The 19,070-nt window shown below is 40.7% G+C and overlaps 1 protein-coding gene across 1 annotated transcript in view; it reads left to right on the top strand.

Moving 5' to 3' along the window:
* The window catches only part of LOC108896974 (SZT2 subunit of KICSTOR complex), a 95,294-nt gene that overhangs the window by 29,330 nt on the left and 46,894 nt on the right, over positions 1–19,070 (top strand). The window contains 17 exon segments of the mRNA XM_051077216.1: positions 40–156; positions 268–337; positions 1,201–1,386; positions 2,248–2,478; positions 3,096–3,348; positions 3,834–3,908; positions 5,469–5,607; positions 5,863–5,998; positions 6,379–6,499; positions 6,691–6,843; positions 8,344–8,446; positions 9,672–9,786; positions 11,239–11,301; positions 11,303–11,328; positions 14,435–14,552; positions 14,743–14,907; positions 16,202–16,286. Of these exon segments, the coding sequence (XP_050933173.1) occupies positions 40–156; positions 268–337; positions 1,201–1,386; positions 2,248–2,478; positions 3,096–3,348; positions 3,834–3,908; positions 5,469–5,607; positions 5,863–5,998; positions 6,379–6,499; positions 6,691–6,843; positions 8,344–8,446; positions 9,672–9,786; positions 11,239–11,301; positions 11,303–11,328; positions 14,435–14,552; positions 14,743–14,907; positions 16,202–16,286 (2,156 nt within the window).

Raw genomic sequence — 19,070 nt, 5'->3', positions numbered from 1 at the left:
ACTGAGGAAACCACGATGAGATCTCCTCTTTGTGTGCAGGTACACCTCAGAGAGCAGTGTGTCCCTGAATCGTTCACCAGGACAGCCCTCGTCCTATCGCTCTGATGAGGAGCTGATGGCAGTATTGGACAGTCTGAGAGGAGCTGGCGTTGATGGGTGAGTTTGTTCAACACATTTGTTTGTTCTACAGGTTTATACAGAGTTCTGCTTTGTCTTATTGACTTTGATAGTGCCCATCAACAGAGGTTTGTGTTTTTCCTCCATCAGGGTCTCTGGTGATCCCTTATCCAAACTGCCAGTTCCTCACAAGTTAGCAATTTTGGCCACAATGGATGAGGTGAGTCTTCCTCTCAGTGCAAGCTATCAAAGCACAACAAGGAGTGGACAGTAGCTTCACTTATTAACTTAACCCAGTCACAACATACTGTATATTCCTAGCCAGTCAGAGCATGAACACAGTTCACAAGTCCACTTTCAAATAAGAGTACATCATATTGATAAAACATTTTTCTTTTTGAAATTGAAATTTTGATTGAGATTAGTGACAGAGTTTACCTTTGAAAATCCACAGTAACACCCCCCACCCGCAGAGGTTAAGTCTGGCAGTATTCTTTATATTTCTTGTTACTGAATCCCATAAAAAGACAAAACAATAAAAAAAAAACAATATGGCAGTTTGTCTGTCAGCACTTACTCTGCTCTGTGTGTGCCTCTCAGCCTATTGGTTCTTATTGAACACCTCACAAATCTATGTTATTGTTAGGGACTATTTTTGCCTGCCTGGCTGCCAGACTGTGTAACTGCCAGGTTACTGTGATATTTACTGAGCACATCATGTTCCTCACAGAGTGAACTCTTTTACATTTTGAACATTTAATAAGCCTTTCTCTCACACCACTGGCAGACAAATCTGCAGCCGCATTCATGTGTGTGTGATTTTTCTTTTTAATGACATTTAAAACAAGAATAGAAAGATCAACAAAATGTTTTTCACTCTGTCCAGTGCTTTGCATGAATGTACATAATGAACATCAGAGCCTTTAGGAGCTGCTAGTGAGCTTCAGTCTTTTAGACTTGTTGATATTGGGAGGGTTTTGTTTATTCTTCACTGAAAACTGTGACATCTGTATTTTCACTGTTACTGTACACACACAATGATGAATTTCTCTTGGTTTTGTTTTGTGTGTGTGTGTGTTTTAGATCCGCTGGCTGCTGGAGGATGAGATAGTTTCTGCTCTGCGTCACTCTCGGGTCATCAGCTCAGCCACGCTGCAGAAAGTAGCAGAGCATGTTTTGCGCTCCAGTGGACGACCACACTGTCACTGTGAGGACGTCCCACTTCAGTTTGTCTTCGGGCCTGAGCAGTCTCTGGAAAAATTCAAAGAGGCAAGGACACACACACACACACACAGACACACACACACACACACACACACACACACACACACACACACACACTCCAGGGATGTTCTCATTAAAACAAGTTTTTTGGAGTCTTCTGTATTTCTGATCATACCATTACAACTTCTTTTAAATGTCTTTTAGAGTAGACTGAGTAACTTTTACCAACACAGCGACCTCTGGAGCCACCAGTGATGATTACACATTATACTCTGTTGGGCTCCGAGTCAACGTGGTGGAAGCAGCATAATCCTGGAAGCTAACAGTTTATGTGCAGAAAATAAAGACTATCAGTCACTCAGGCAACAAACACAGGATCATCATCTCATTCCAAAACAGCAACCATGCTGTCCCCTCATGTCGAGTCAGCATTAATCTAATCTGACCGAAAACATCAGAACCCACAGCAGTTGTGTGAAACATGTAGCTTGACTGTAGCTCCAACTGTGTAGTCAGACTCACTGAACTGAAACAGGCTCCATTCTCCCTGTCACACTGAACCATCACAATGATTCTGAGGCGGAGATTTAATAAATCATTTTATAGGAATGAGCTGCCTCCATATATTCACTGTCAGCTCTTTGCTCTGTCATGTGTATTTACGGCTCTAATTGATCAAATAGCATTTGATCCAGGCATCTATTTCCAGTTTTTCCAGTTTCTATTAATTAGAACTGATCTTAGTAAGAAGCCAAGCTCTGAACTTCACTTTTAACAGAAATACTGTTTTCACTCATTTGAAATTAAGCATTAACATGACATTAAATGAAGGCTGATCAGCAGCAGTTCTTACTCAAAATGTAGGGTGTACAGATATTAAAAAAACAATAACGTCTGATCCTGCAGGAGTTCCGCAGAATATCGCTCTCGGGCTACGTCCTAAATGGACAGCAGGACAGCTTCTACTATATGTCCCTGAGCAGACTACACCCACAGAGGATCCACGCCACCAAGAGACTCTCTGAGAGCACCGCAGACCCCCCACAGCAGACCACCCCCTGCAGTGCTGGAGCACAGGTGGAGGATGTCATGCTGGAGAGTGGAGCAGAGGCTCAGGCTGCAGAGCCGGACAGTGAGGTCGGACACATCATTTCACAGTGATGAACGGAGTTACAGCAACAATATATTTGATGCCTGCTTTTTGTCTAAACACTTAGCATCTTGTTTTATTTTCATTTAAGTAGCTAATGAGACACAATGGCAGAGTTAGCCACCAGTTTCTGCACTGTGTAAATGATCAAACTGGATTTCCATCAGGCAAATTAACATCAGTACAGAGTTTCCATTAGTGAACTGGTTAGTAGTTTCTCACACATCCTGACCTGACTCTGACTTACTGAGACATTTCCCACTTCTCTGTTTTTTAACATGTGAAACCTTCATTGTGCTGCTCTTGTACCTGTCATTACACGCAGTCAGCATTTTACTCATTTAGTCACATCGGTAATTAGAACAAAGGTCATCGTATTGACCCTGGTAGGACCTCTGCCACCATTTGTATTTGAAATTTGCTTTTGTAAAAGAATGCTGCTGATTAATAATGCAGAGAACAGAACATATTTATTTAATTATAATCACAATGTATTTAATTATAATCACAATGATTCAGCACAGAAAGCCGACCGACCTGTGTGTCCACTCCTGTAATGTCTTTTGTTGACATTTATTTTTACTGGGGCTCTGTCCACCTGCAGAGTGAAGACAGGAAGTCCATCAGTGTTGCTGCTGACGCTCCCGGTGACACAACTACAGATGCCTGTGAGCCAATCAGAGCCTTGAGGCCTGAGGCAGATGACAGTGTTTATCAGAGCCCAGTTAGCACGGTGGGGGACCAAGGTCAGCCCAGTACCCCCCAGCTCCACACTGATCGCTGCCCAGAGCCCACCTCACCCCCGAAGACGCCGTCCAGCGTCAGCCTGGCTGAGTCCATGCAGTCGGCCTCTCACAGTGAGTCTAACAGACACAGTACAGACCTGTGCATTTTTATACAAACCCATATCTGAAAGGTTTTCCTGAGATATTTAACTGCAGGTGTAATCATAGTTAGAATTAGCCTTCCAGTGGACTGAGTCCATTAATCACATAATCAAAGAAGGAGAATGAATCAACATGTTTTAACATTGATTAATCATCATTTAAGGTGTAAAATCATTTAGAAATGTTTGACTGTCGGTATTACAAATCAATCGATTTAAAGACCTGATTTATTTAACGACCTTATAAACTGCAATAGAAGTTTTTGGAACATGTGAAAATGTTTATTAAAAGAAGCCTGTTGATGGCAGTTGATAGTAGAAACTCACATAGAGACCAGAAAACTGGTTGAGCCTTTTACACGAGCCGATTACTGCCTGATGTAATACCTGAGAAAGGCTCAGAGGGTGCGTGATCTGGCAGAGCTCTGACAGAAATGTCAAACTGTCTCTCCTCAGGCGGTGGCAAACTCAGGCCAAGTCGAGTCCAGAGTGTCGTCTCCAGCCAGGGCAGTCTGGATTCAGACATGCAGGGTAAGTGCTGCACAAAGCTGAGAGATGGTTAAACAGCATCATCACTGTCTGAAGAGTGAGGTGGTTGTGACAAGTTTGAAATCCTATCGGTCATTCTCACCAGCTTGTTAGCTTTAACATAGGTTTACTCCCACACTCACAACACTTCATCTCTGTCCCTCTATAAGAGCACTTAACCACACAGCTGTCATGTAATCAAGCTGAAAGGATTTATCAATATTTGTTCTAGTTTCAGTTGGTACAACATTAAATTAAAATAGTCTGTGTGTTAAAAAATCCACTTTATTGAGCTACAAATCTTTTTTGCAACTTGAACTCAACAGTCCAGCTACAGCTCAGCTCCATGTATGTGCTGGCACACAGATCCAATATAGAGTCAGCCTCAGTCTGATAAACAGCACCATCCTGTGGATAATTCACAACATTACATTTTCTGTAAAGTAGTGGAAAGATGTGAAATCACCCAAAATGTGCTAGACTGGTATGATTGCACTTTTGTGTTCTATGCACACGGACTTTTAAAAGCATAGCAAAGCATCTTCTATGAATGTCATTTATCTGGTGCAGTCACTGACGGTGCAGTGCCTCTACATCCACAGTCTGAGTGTTTAATTGCCTGTAATCAGTTATAAAATGATGAAAATGATATGAGTGTAATATAAGAGAATGATCATATACTCTACATCCTCCTCCTGTAAGGTTGGGATATTGAACAGCACATTGTATTACCACACCACACTGTGAGCACACTGTATTAGAATAAAGAGTAAGGCAGGTAGAAAGCATCAAACTGAGCCAAAGGAACCGGATGTACTGTGTTTTGCTTTAAGAGGAGACAATAATGAGAACCAGTCTTGTTTGTGTGACAGTCTCTCAGTATGAAATGCCACCGTGATGGCTCTTCACACTACTGTCAGAGTAGCACAGAAAGCTGAAGTGGTGTTTTGCTACAGACTCAATGATTGATGTAATCTGGTGATGTTAATGTGAAGCTGCTTGTTGTCCAAAACTGAACGTAGACGGAGCAATTTGTAGATCATCTCTATGTGAGAAAACAATTAATGATCCATTATGTATATTTATGACCAAGAACAATGGAGCCTGGTAAAGCTGCAGTACTAACAGATCTAAAGGTCAGATTGTAGATGACAAAACTCACTTAACCTGCCTAAAAGGCCTTTTCACACTGAGGACATTTTATTCCTGCAGTTAATTCCTGCACCAACTTATTTTTTTCTTGTTATAATGAGCACTTTTCACACAGAACACTAAAAATGTGATGCAATTTCAATTGCATCTGATTTGTGTAGTGTACAGTTAAACTGTGCAGCCCCAGCAGAGGACCATGTGAAACAGCACTGATTTCACGGCTCAATAAAACATTTACAAACTGTCTGAAACACTTCCACTCACACTGATGAAGGTGGTTACAGGAAATTAGGAACTGCTGATCACTGATGCTGTGTCATTAAATGTCTGTTACCATGGTTTTGATGACATCAGTGATGAAGATAATGTAACTGGTAATGTTTATATGTTCCCTTTTTGTTGTGTTTGAAGGTTACGATGGCGGCAGCAGTGACTCTGAGTGTGAGAGCCCCACCCTGGATGAACAGGAGTGTCAGTCACGTCTGATGCCAGACTTCTGGCTGATTGTTAAGATCCACCAGGACAGAGTGAAGGTCTACTCCCATTCCAGGTCAGGCAAACCTCAGGAAACACAAGTAAAAGAACTGTATCATCTTTCCAGGCACGTTCCTTTATTCATCTGCCGTGATAAATCTCATACTACTAAGATCAGACATCATCATTCATCTCAGTATGAAACAGTGATGTCATTCACTCTGAGACACAGTCAAACTTTGAGTACAATCCCCGTGACTGACTCTCGGGTGCTTGATTTTGGTAGTGACTGGATCCCAGTCATTTCAAAGGACGTGACATATTTTTTCAGATGCTTCACAGAAGAAAAAGACGTCAGTGCTGAGGAGTTTGAGAAGAAGGAGGAGGAGCAGGAGCTGCCTGAATACTTACAGCTGCATCAGACAGTGGTCAGGAAGATCGGTGAAATCTGCAGAATAGTCAATCAGGTGACCACTGCACTGCTCTGCAAACTTTATCACCGATTTGTTTTTTACTACACGTTTTAGAAAAGCATACAGATGAAGTAACATCACTGTCGACAATTAGAAAAATAGAACAAACAATGCATGTGATGAAATAAGAATCTGAAATAACAGTTACAAATAAATGAACATGAACATCAGAGCATCAGTCCAGACTCAAAGGTCAGATTTCACTTGTGAGAGGATAGAAACTTGAATTTAGTGTAAACTTATTGTGATTTGATGTAAATGCATCTATATTGGAACTAAGACGCATAAATGATCACAGTCCTGTAAACAGTACGGATAGTTTGTTGTGAAATGCTTTCTTTGCTTGCTGCTCACTGTCTGTTGTGTACGTGTAGCGTATGCTGCTGCAGGACCTACATGACAGCCATGTGTGTAACTCTCTGCTGGTGGCTGAGAGTGAGGAAGACATCTGGAAGAATGAGTCTCTGTACAGGCAGAGGCTCAACACCTCTGATGGTAAGTCAGAGGAAGATGTGTAGCTTTGGTTTTATTTGTGTTTGAGATTTCTGTGGGTGCTCCAATACAAGGCTGTGGAGTCATTTGGGTGAAAATACCCTTTAATTTCTTCTCTGATGTCACACTGTAATTTTTGCTCTTAACAGCTGTGCCCTTGTGCTTACATATTTTTTATTTCCCTGACCACACAGACTACAACACAGAGGAGAGCTACCAGGCCAGAGACTACCTGGCAGCCACCATGCAGTTCATCCCTGGACATTTTGCCTGTGATGTGGTGTGGAGCACAATCATCCACATTCACCCACGTCTCAAAATGGGACCCAACATGGGGGTGTCCAGGGGTGAGTGGTAGATCTGCAGTCGATCCTAGGTTCTTCAATCGGGCTGCTGGGGATCTGGGTCTTCTGTAATTTATAGTCAGGTGGTCTGCTGCCTATGTAGTGTCGCAACCTGACATTCAAACTTCCTTTGTTTGATTGTTAATGCAAAAGATTCATACTCTGATTAATACAGCTGGAATTATGAATTATGGGTTTACTTTATGACAAAAAGATGTATGAAAGTCTCTGCAGGTATTTTCGAATATTGGACTCCTAATCGTTAATGTGATTGTCTTAACTCTGTAGAAGTACTCATGATGACTCAGAAATGAATTATTTACTTTGTTAAGTTTATGCATGTGAAGGAATCTGTTCTTGAGTTTTTTCAGTTTACAGGAAAATCACAAATATTAAATAAATAAATTAGTAAATACATTTATTTAAAGAAGAAGGTGAAAAGAAAGAAAAATAACATCCAACATCACACACAGTATCTGTTGTTTTCCATTGTTATAAGCCAGCTGTTACACATGGAACAGATCATTTCCTTACAGTACTGCAGCACAGACACTCTTATTCACTTACAACTGGATGTTGGCAGGTTAAATTGTCACAACTGACTTAATATGCAGCAACTATAGGACTTCTGTTGTTATGTGAGAAATTAATTGTATTTTAGTAACTAAAGGCTTACTATTGAACACTGTCTCAGTTTTTCCTCATACTTCATACCAAATTACATAATTACACAATCCTTCATATGCTGCTAGTTAAGAAATTACAGTCACATATTCCTTTAGGAATGAATTAGGAAACAAAGAGACCTGTAAAATAAAGTGTCTGAGATTATATGTAAGTGGCCTTTCAGTTGGACAGTTCAATTCAATTCAGTTCAATGTTATTTATATAGCACTGAATCACAACAAAAGTCATCTCAAGGCACTTTTCATATACAGCAGGTCTAGACCGTACTCTTTAAAATAGGTATTTACAGAGAGAGACCCAACAAATCCACCATGAGCAGCACTAGGAGACAGTGGAGAGAAAAACTTCCTTTAAGAGGCAGAAACCTCGAGCAGAACCAGACTCAGGGTGGACGGCCATCTGCCTCGACTGGTTGGGTTAAGAAGGAAAGGTGGGGGGGGGGGAGAACATAGCATAATGGTTCCATATAAGCTGTAAGGTGATGCCAACTCAGTCCTTCAGTAGCTACTACCATCATGACCTTGTGTCGAGCATGTAACAGCACTTAGTGGGCAGTGGACAGTTAGGAGTGTGACTGCATTTTGAAGCTTAGTGTGCAACAAAGCTTTAACAGTGATTGTGCGTGAGAGGTAATTTCCAAGCAGCTGTTTGCTATGTTGTTAATGTTTTTATATTCACATTACTACCACCTCTCAGTTTATCATGTTTTTAAAACAGATATGACCATTTCTCTCTGATGGTCACATTCTTAAAATGAGATTTCTTTTGTAAACACTTTACTCAACCTCTCAATATGTTTTTGTCTCCCTGTCATAGCAATCCAGGCCCTGCGCTCTGTGCTGAACTCTTTCTGTGTGGTCAACAGGAAGAACATGTTTGTCTACCAGGAGCGTACTACAAAATCAGTCTTCTACCTCAGGTTAGCCTTTCTCATCATTGTCCGGTCTTTGCTTCTTCACTTCGCTGGATTTGCTGGTGTTTTTCAGCATTCTCACTCCACAAAATATTTCAGAAACCCTCCTTTACATGAGGTCTCTAGCGGGACTGCTGCAACACAGCTCACCTGTAATTGAGTTTTGGGGAGATGTTTGTGTCAGGAAAGAAAAATCCACCCACAGATAAGGCTACAGTCCAGTAGAGAGGAAATCAAAATCAATCAAGCTGGCTAGAAATTGAATTGCTGTGGAACACGGCATTTCAAGTAAACATCATTTTGTGATGCTCCAAGCCAGATGGTAGGGCTTCCATATCGCAGTGCTAACTGTGATTGTAACGATCACCTCTGTGTCCTCACAGTGCCTGCTCACACAAGTCACCAGCAGCAGTAACACAACAGATAGGAAGTGGGCTAAAATCATGCATCTCTGAAGATGTAACAAGACTAATCATGTGAAATTGTCATCTGATTTCAACTTATGTACAGCACAGACTGGTCTGGGTTAAGGTATGAGGGAAACACATCGACAGGGACACAGAATTCAACACCACATCTGTCTGACAGACACCTTTTGATTTTCTTCAATTTTAACTAAAATTGTAAAACATAGCTCACTGTGTGACTGGCTATATACCACACCATTTGTTTTGTTTCTTTATTTTTATGATGTGAAATTGCTGTCAACTTGTAGTCAGAATCATTTGCTGTAGTTAAAAATCAAGTTAAAAGTAAAGAAACAGATTTAGTTTTACTTAACATGCAAGAGATGTAGACAGCCTATCTAAAGATAAAAGTGTCTGATGAAGGAACGAATGGAAATCAACTGATGAATACAGCTAATAGATATTGGTGCTGAGTTTATCTCTAAATGTTTGAGTCACTGTCGGTCCACACTATCCTCCTCAAAGTTTTCTTAAGCTTTATTTGACTGTTGTTTGATCATTTTTGCTGTAATATGTTTTTCTTTATATTAGAGGTTAAATATCTGTACATGTATACAGCTTTGTGGTTGTAAACATTGCAGTTTTGTCTTTAAAAGTTAGTTTTCATTCATGAAGGAGCAGTTTTTAATTCAGGCAGCCAAATCCTGTTTGTTGTTGTTGTTTTTAGCCCATTCGAGCCAGAGAGAGAAAGATGAGGATAATCAGTGACATGACCTGCTGATCTTTACCAGTTCCACACCTGTTTCTTGTCTTCCTCTTTCCAGGCTCTGTGAAACTTCACTAACAGGGAAATACTCTGACATGGATGGAAACCTCCCCATGACTCGCTCCATTGGACTTTTCAGGAGTCAAGAGCCCTTGTTCTCCGAGGACATCATGGTGAGAGAACAACTGCAGAAAGCAACAGGAAACAGGAGCAGTAATTGATATTGACAAGTGAAGTTTGGTTAATAGAGGAGTCCATAAGCAAAGGAGATTTCACCTCTGACTAATGCATATTTGAAACAGTTTTAGATGTGTGCACTAGCACAAGAAAAAATCCATTCAAATGTAACAATGCTTGACAGGCACTTGGCTTTGAAGACTCGAATATACAGAAAATGTGATTTAGAATTGTGCTTCTTCCATGTCTACGCTACACGTAGCAATACATGTGATGTACTGTGCAGAGCTCTGATGGCACTGAAAATATTAAAATAACTATTCATATTGTTTTTAATTTTACCATATATGTTGCTACATTAGATCAGGATGAGCTCTGACAAGCAGAACTGAAAACACTACAGAGCTGTTTCACCAAATCCAACCCAACAAGAAACCAAATGAAGAGGGCCAACAACACAGAGCTGTGGAGATAACTCAGGCTATTATAGCCTGAATTTCATTACACAGATCCACTCAACAGCCCAAAATGGCAAATAAACCTACTCAGTTACAATGCTTACCACTCTGTACTCTACAAAATGAGTGGGCAGCCTTTCTTTGTCTGTGTGTTGTGTACGTAGTTCACCTCAGATGGCTCCAAGGTTACATTACTCTTACAAGCTTTGGAGCTCTTGAACTTCTGCCCCTGTTCTTTTGCATCCCAGGAGCAGGTTGTATTCCTTGTGTCCTGTGGTGTGCACTCTGCACCTACATAGACCACACTCAGTGCCATCCCAGCCAAGGACAAAGCCCTGTCTAAACATTGGTCTTCTCATTGGATTGTGGAGGCTTTCTCTCTGGCTTATAACAAGAGGGGTCTGTCTTTGCCTCAAGGTGTGAGGGCACATTGAACCAGGCCCTGGAAATGTCATTGCACTGTTTAGAGGGTTGTCTGTGAATGATATCCATGCTACAGCTAGTTGGTCATCGCTGTTTGTTGGTTAGTCACACCTGTATCCCTCTCAAATTCAGTAGAAGGGGCTGTGGACAGTTTTTTAAGTACTTAAAGAAAGCAGAAAGTAATGCTCAGCATGATCCCTCCATATTTACAGACTATCCTGTGCTGCTGGAGTAGTCAGGGACTGGTTTACTGTATAAATGCTAACACGTAGCACAGTGCAACTGAATTCTCAAACATGTTGGTCTGCAGAGGCAGAGAGGCAAAAACAGATGCTGATGGATACAGGCACACACAGTGTTTATCTGCTCCTCATGTCTCCAATTAAATACAAGAGTTCATTAGTGAATAAGCAAGGGATAGGGCAGGGGAAGAAGTTTAGTATTTACTGGCTAGACTGTATGGTCAGATTGTTGGTTAAGTGAGGATGACATGTCTGTGTAATAATTCTACATTCAGTGCCACATATAGTGCCACATTTTTCACATCTTTGCTGTCTCTTTTCTCAGGGATCCAAGTCCTCTCTGGAGGGATCTCGGCCAGTTGGACAAGTAGATAAGCACATCCTGCTGGCTGGTGCATGGAGTGGGCCAATGCAGGTAAGAGCTGGAATTAAAATGATGGATAATGATTTTAAAATGTTAAAATTAGCCAAAGGTGTTTGTTATAAAACGATTCTGGAGCAGTAATAACAAATCCAAGATAAACCAAGCTTTTTTCTTTTATCTCAAGGAGAATGAATAGGCATAACATGCTGTTTTAGTTGTTTGTTAGACCTGACTTTGTGACAACAACCTTATAATAATGTATTATAGTGTACAGAGGGAAAGGTGCTATATGTAAGTTTTTGCTATCCCTACATAGCCAACGTTAGCATTAACAGCTGCTTACTTACCAGTCTAGAAGAGAACTTTATTTCCTTACTCACCAGCAGCCACAGATAGTCACAATCCAACAATCCAGCATAAGCATTAAAAGCATGTTACATTGTGAACATGTTGCATGAGCATTACCGTTGGTTTTTGTTTGATGATGATCCTGTGATCCATCACACATTTTGCCTTTCTTTACAGTCCAGCATTAGAGCCACATGGCTCAAACTGTGGCGTTGGCAGTAGAGGATATAGAATAATGAGATGAAACATGTATTTACCCATAACGCTGCATGTGATTACTTCACAAACAGACATTTGACAGTGGTATTTACATGATCGCCCTCTATGTGTGGATAATTTGTGAGCAAACATGGCTCAGTCCCTGCTCTCTAAGGCTGTTGAGGATGGAGAGAGAAGAGTGAGGCAGATCATGCATAAATGACAAAACAAGTTCTCCATAACTCCCAAAGTGCCTTTGGCTAATCGTGTTGCTTGTGGTGTTATGGGATGAGGCATTTTGGAGCTGGATAGAAGTCAACACAAATGAAGGCCTGAAGTGGTGCCCTGTGCTCTTCAGTGGAACAAGTTGGTGACTGATGCTGCTCCACTGCTCTGTGGAAAACAGCCAGGGCTGGAGATAGTTTTGCTAACATCCTCCACTACACCTCTGAGTGTGGGATGGTTCACCAGCTGACCATTTGTCACCTCCTTTGTCTTTAGAGTTTTATAAAGTGGGGTTATGAGTATTCTTTAACAAATTTCATTTAAGTGTGCTTTTGAACAGCTGATATAAATGGGAAATAGTGCTGCACACATGATCTTTTCTTGTCAGCCCAGGGTGTACACACTGTACAATGTTGTTGTGGAGACAACAGTCTTGATTTTTGATGCTGAGGCTGAAATCAGTGTTTGAGAGTGTGGGACTGAGTGGCAGAATGTACAGTATGTTAGTATGTCCCTCAGTGCTGTCTGTGGTTCTCAGCTCCAGGCTCACTGATTCTGACCGAGGATACAAATCTTTGAAAAGACAGATATATACGGATAGAAATGTACCATGCTGATGTATTGGCTGTGCCTATTATTTATGTAAGGATATATTTTCTTGTGTTATAGCATTGTGAGTGTGATAAAATGTGCCGATGCTTTTATTAGAAGCATTTAATTACATGTTATACATTACTATGCAAAAGTTCAAGTTCAGTTTTGATTGTAATTTTCACACATACAGTATATATGTCAGACCATCTGCTACAGGACGTGTCTCTGAAGATCGCTGTTAATGACTCTGACTGTGTGTTTGGGCTCGCTGCTGCAGAATGAATCTGGACAGAACAGACACCTCCCTGATGGGACTGATGATGGAGAAGAATTTAAACATGCAAAGTAAAATGCCTGCACAGTGCTGCAGGGATAATTCACAATGTAGTAAACAAATAGAGTCATTATAGATAATTGCACATGCAGCATGGGTTAACTGTAGTCACGCTTATTGTATAACTAATTTCATTAGCTTTACAGTTGCCTATCCACAAAGCTTTATGTTCATAAATTACACTAATTACATTAATTACACTATATGACCAGTAGCAGTAACATACCACAGGTGTAGTTCTGTTTAGAATAATATAAATAGGATCAGACAGGCTAGTTGTTCAAAACCATCTTGAAGCCATCATCAGTTTCTGTGTGTGCGTTCACTCCAGACAATCAGCCAGTGTCATGTCGTCACCATGAAAGCAAGTTGCCACTGTCGGTCACTGACATGATAATATTATCACTGTTGCTAGTTGCAAGATTTGCTGCAGCAGGATGCTGTTCCTCCATTGATGCCTTGATGGCGCTGTTGTACTTGGAATATCTCCCTGTCTTAAATCGGGGTTACATCAGTGCTTTCTCAGAAACACAACTCATTCAAATCTTGTTCTTTCCACTCACTGTAGTTTGAACTCGCCGTCTTTATTTTGCAACAGACTGGATGGCTATGAAAACCCTCTTTGAAGTGTGTATGTGTGTGTACACCACCAGGGTCTGTAGTCAGCAGAGGAAAATACTGGAATAAGAAGAAGACACTGCACCTCCTGAAGCATTGATAAATCATTTATGCAGTCAGTTATTATAATCTTCCTATCAATACACCACACAGTGGTGAGCAGAAGCATTTTAACAGTTTTATTTATAATTGAATATGAAAGTTTGTTCTTGACTTGAGATATATAAAAGTAATTTACTGAAGTAGCTTTTCCCCAGAGCTTTCAGCCACATCTCATGGTCTGTTTGTTCAGTTGTGACGACAACTAAGTTATCTTCATACTCTGCTGAGGAAGTCTTTGAGATACTGATGAAAGCTCCATAAAATACTAGGAAGTGGGTCGTGGATCTTGAGTTACATTTCCCCATAAATTTATTACAAATGATTAAAAACTGAAAGAGCTGTTTGCTCAGAAGGCCAAAAAGGGAGAATAACACATTCCTTCCTCACTTCCTTTTTGTGTGTGTGTCCTATCAATTGCGTGTGACAGTAAATTGCAGATGTCAACAGAAAAAAAAATCTGAACCCAAGATCTGCTCTCTAGCTCTCACCTGTAGTCCACCTGTTGTCATGTAACCAGATTCCATACTCTAGTTCAGAACATCTAGTCTCACACGTTTGCACACCTGGCTCAGTTGGACTGTTTGTTTCTGATTCTGCCACTGGGACTGTCCACTGAGCACGTCACCTGAAGCTTACTGAGGCCTTTCATCATTGAATTCATTCACATTCTTTAATGTGAGCGTGTGTGTATTTGCGGCCTGAGGCTGATAGAGGGGTGTTTTTCCATCTCCTGTTCAGGCCAGAGATCACAGACGAACTGGTTAAAGTTCTGCGGAAGCGCCTGGATGAAACCACTTTGGACATCATCACTGTCATGCTCGTCAGGAACTGCAAGTTGACCCCAGCTGATGTGGAGGTAAACTGCCTCTTTTTTGTCCACTGAAATTTTCAGCGGGGAAATAATTAGAAGAAGTTAGTCAGAAGTTCTGTGTATGTGGACCTGTGTAGTTCAGTGGAGGCAAATTGCTTACACTTTTTTTTTAATGTTTCCATTTGTATGCGCTCATGTTACTGAAAATTGCCTTCTCTAAATGTTATCTGGTCAGTTCATCCAGCCATCAGGGTCTCCGGCCACTGAGGTGATGACCTTCAGCCTCCCACAGTACTGTCTACCCTGGCTGTCTGCTGTGGCTCACTACCTCAGGCAGAACCTTCTCATCTTCCTGCATGTACCCAAGTACACCGACAGCAACACAGCGCACCATTTCAAGGTACAAACCAGGCTGACTTCTCTCAGTACGTGTAATGTGTGTAATGTACATGATACGGTTGTAAAGAACCTGACAGTTTAAACCAAATGATCTAAACCATTTCATTTGTGCTTGTCAGACACAATAGCTCACTGAAGTAGCGGGCTAGCTGGCTGGCTTGCTCACTTGCAAACAATATTCCAAAGACATATTAGAAGTAATAAATGCTGTCTTGTAAGTATTCACTAACCGTGACTCTTTAGTGGCGCAATATATGTTCTATAAAATTAGATTGGTGAAGAAGGCTGAATATCTCTATGGACAACATCCTGACACATACCATGACTGCCAATGGATGACAGACCAGCACAGTCCCTCTGCTTTTCTTTTACAATTTGTTCATTTTGTAGATTTTTAACCAGGAGTGCTCAGAGAAGCTGCACAGAACAGACGGCTCTGAAAAAAGATGCTGGATGCAGGCTTTTCCTCTAGGATGTGGCAGCACATTCTCTCTCCTTATTGGCAACAATTAAAAAAAAAAAAAAACTCTGAATGGACACACACCTCAAGTATAGAAATGATGGTTTCTCCAAATGTCTGTCCAGTGTAGGTTAGCACTGTCAAGATGTTTTGCCTTTTGTCACAAGTACAGTTTTGCATGTCAAAGGTCACCAACAAAGATTTATTTGGATTCGCTTCCTCTCCATGCAACTCCATTAGAATTAACAGATTTTGCTGTTTTAAATGCTGGTTTGTCCAGAGGCAATAGTTTTGGGAATATTTTTATATGCATTACTGATGCAAATTAAATGAGAAGATATCTTTGCATCACCTTTGGAGCTAGCACCAGGAGTCAATTACTCTTTATCTCATGCATGATCCTAGAAATTATTGCTGCTAGGCCAGTGTCTTAGCTTTGAGTGGTCAATGCGAGTAGAAATGCGCTATGTAAGTGTAGTCCATTTACCATTTTTCTTTTTTTGGGGGGGGGGGGGCAGAGTAATTCAAATCTAAACTAAACAGTCAGTCTACAGACTTCTCTAAGTCATTCAACCACTTTGTTGTCTTGTAAAATTACTGCAGCTTGCAAACCAAAATGGCCCCCTGCACTGATATATGACAGTTACAAACAGCTCTGTTTAAGTAATCTGGATTAAAAATGAATAAATCCTAGATATTGGAGGCTCCCAGCTCTGCAAAACTGTGGCAGATATGAAAATCATTTTGACAAGTCTCATTGTGATGTATGAAATAACTGCTGACTTGTATGGTTTGAGTTTCCAGGGGCTGATTTGCTCTCCTGCTCTTTCTGCAGCACTACTTTCATCTGAGCAGTGACTTGGCTGACGGCAATATCTACCTCTACAATAAACCTGGAGGCCAGGGGACTGGAGGCAAAGGTAATCACATTCCCCCAGCCCAGGGCTCAGTCTTCACGTGTCTGTGTGTGTGTTTCCATTTCCAAAATGAAAAAAAGAAAAAGATGGAAGTACAACTTTAAAGGGCTGCTTGAGGGTTAAGACTTCAGGTCAGAATCAGGTTTACTACACGCTAGAGAATGCACTATGGCAAACACTGTCCTCACAAAGATAGAAGGACGTGTGTGTGTGTTGTGTGTGTGTGTGTGTGTGTGAGCGAGAGAGAGAAAGAGAGAGAAAGAAATGTTTAGTTACTACAGTGCCTTAAATATAAGATAAGATGACCCTAATAGATTACAACCTCAGCCCCCTTTCCAATACCTGTTTTGGAATAAGACTTCTTGAAGAAACATGTAGCATGTAACATGTATCCATAGATTCTACATACATGTTAATGCTGAAAAGATAAGTTATGAAACCGTTAATTAGCTACTCTGATTAAAAAAATAATTTTTAAATAATGAAACCCAAACACTGGTTGTGAGTATTTACTGACATCTTGATAAACTCAATCTCTTTAGATTTGAGCTTGCTTACAGCCACAGGATCTGAGCACCTTGCAGTCACTGAGTCAAACATGAACTCCTCTGTAAACCAAAGTATTCTAGAGTCAAATGTGAGGCCATCTGTCTGACAGCTAAAGCTTCGCCCGAATTGGGTCATGTGACAGTTCAATGATCCCAAGCACAGCAGCAAATCTACAACAGAGTGGCTGAAAAAGAACAGAATCAAGGTGATTCAATGGCCCAGTCAAAGTCCAGACCTTAACCCAAATGAAATGCTGTGGCGGGACCTTAAGTGCATAAACAAATGCTTGCAAACCTCAATGAACTGAGGCAACGCTGTAAAGAAGAGTGGGCCAAAATTCCTCCATAACGATGTGAGAGACTGATTAAGTCAGACAGAAAACCATTACTTCAAGTTATTGCTGCCAAAAGGTGGTTCTACGAGCTACTGAATCATGGAGAGTACTTAGTTTTTCACACTTGGTTTCTCCAATTTGGCTTCATTTTTGTTAAATAAATAATGACACAGTGGAATCTGTTGTGTGTTGTTTTATACCTCAGTACATCACTATATACACTTTAGATACGTAGATATTAGTTAAGTAAGATTTACTGGAAACCTTAACCTCATGTTTATCACTGGCTCCTCTCCCCTGTTGTTAAAATGTTAATGTGGAGCTAGTATGTTATCATAGGATATGCTGACAGTTTCATTTCCTATTTATAACCACCACATTAAATTCAGAACACACTTTTCTCTCTGGCATAACAGAAACTCCTACACTCTTCCTCTCTTCACTATTCACACACTAATTTCTTTGATGAGCATCAGCACATAGATTTTCCTGAGGTGACTTTCTCTTTCTGCCTCTTCTCACTGTGCACCAAACCTCATGCTTAGGCTTTTAACAAGACACTGCACATATTTATCTGTCAGTTGATATTGGCCTTCTTGTTGCCCTCAGTGCGTTTCTCAGGCATGCGTTTGCATTGAGATTGCCAGCCTAATTTGCTCTCTCACCACGGACCTGTCGTTGCAGGAAAGTGAGAGTAGTCTTGTTCATTAAATCTAGTTTGCAGACAGCTGTACAAACAACACACAAGTGCAGCTTACCTCTGCAGAGAGACTGCGTGTGACTTGTCACTTAACTCATGAATGTGAGGTGGACAGTCAGTGCAGTAGGTCATTCCATAGTTGTTGGTTGGTTTACGTAGTGTTAACAGCACCTTGTCTAAATGCATGCTTTTATGTGAATCAAAATGAAATGAAGTTCATCTAAGTTCTCTGTTGTGTCACATTCCCTCTCCATGTATTTCCCTTACATTTGGAAATGATCAGTTCCATTTCACATTGCAGCACTCTCCCATTAATTGATATGCTAAAGTCATCTGCTGGCATTTGAAGTCAGTTAAAGGGGAGTGCTGCTGCTGGAATTTTCTCTGTGACTAAAAAGCTACCTGGTTCAATGTGAAGCTTTGGCTGTGGAAACTCTGCCACCTTTCAACAGGCTACCAAAGACCAGCTAATTATGGATATAAATGATCAGTTTACTGAATTAAACCTTGATTATAATTAGTTTTTTTTTTTTTTGTAATATGCTACCTTCAATTGCCATTTTAACTCACAGTTTGGCTCTTATCACAGTGCTACATCTCCATTTGCAGAAATCCACTCATGAATCTGACAACATCTGACCTTTTCTTTAACATTTGTAAAGGTTTTCTGGCAGTCTGCTGTTTACCACACTACTGCTGCAGTTTTGCTCTGCTTCCAGCAGCAGTAACTGGTAGCTATCTTTAAAAAGACATGGCTGCGACTGTCAAATCATAAACATTGACGCTGACGTGTAGACTTTGTTCCTTGCTCCTGTATTCATTTGACCTGATGTATAACTACTTTTAAATTGCTGTGTGTAGAAGCTCTGATCCATCTCATTAGTTTCAGTGGCTAAGGAACAAGGTGCTTAAATTATATGATGCTACCTGATCCGTGCTGCTCAGTGTGTAAAATAACTGAGGCAGTGTTGTGGCCAATTGAGCTAATTAATGAAGTGTTTTGTAATGACTCCCAGCTTAAGGTAAATATGTCTAGATCTAGAGTGATGAGAATGTTGTTCTTCAAGACCAATATATATAATCGCAAACCTTAACTGTGACATGACAGGAAACACTATGATCCTATGTTGAGAGATGAAGAGAAGCAATGAGAAGCAGAAGAGGGCTGTTGTAGGGTGATGACACATAAGAGCTGTGGTTTCAA

This window comes from Lates calcarifer, linkage group LG17 (genome assembly GCF_001640805.2).
Source record: "Lates calcarifer isolate ASB-BC8 linkage group LG17, TLL_Latcal_v3, whole genome shotgun sequence".
In the NCBI taxonomy this organism is placed as follows: Eukaryota; Metazoa; Chordata; class Actinopteri; family Centropomidae; genus Lates; species Lates calcarifer.
This window is presented reverse-complemented; position numbering and strand designations above follow the sequence as displayed.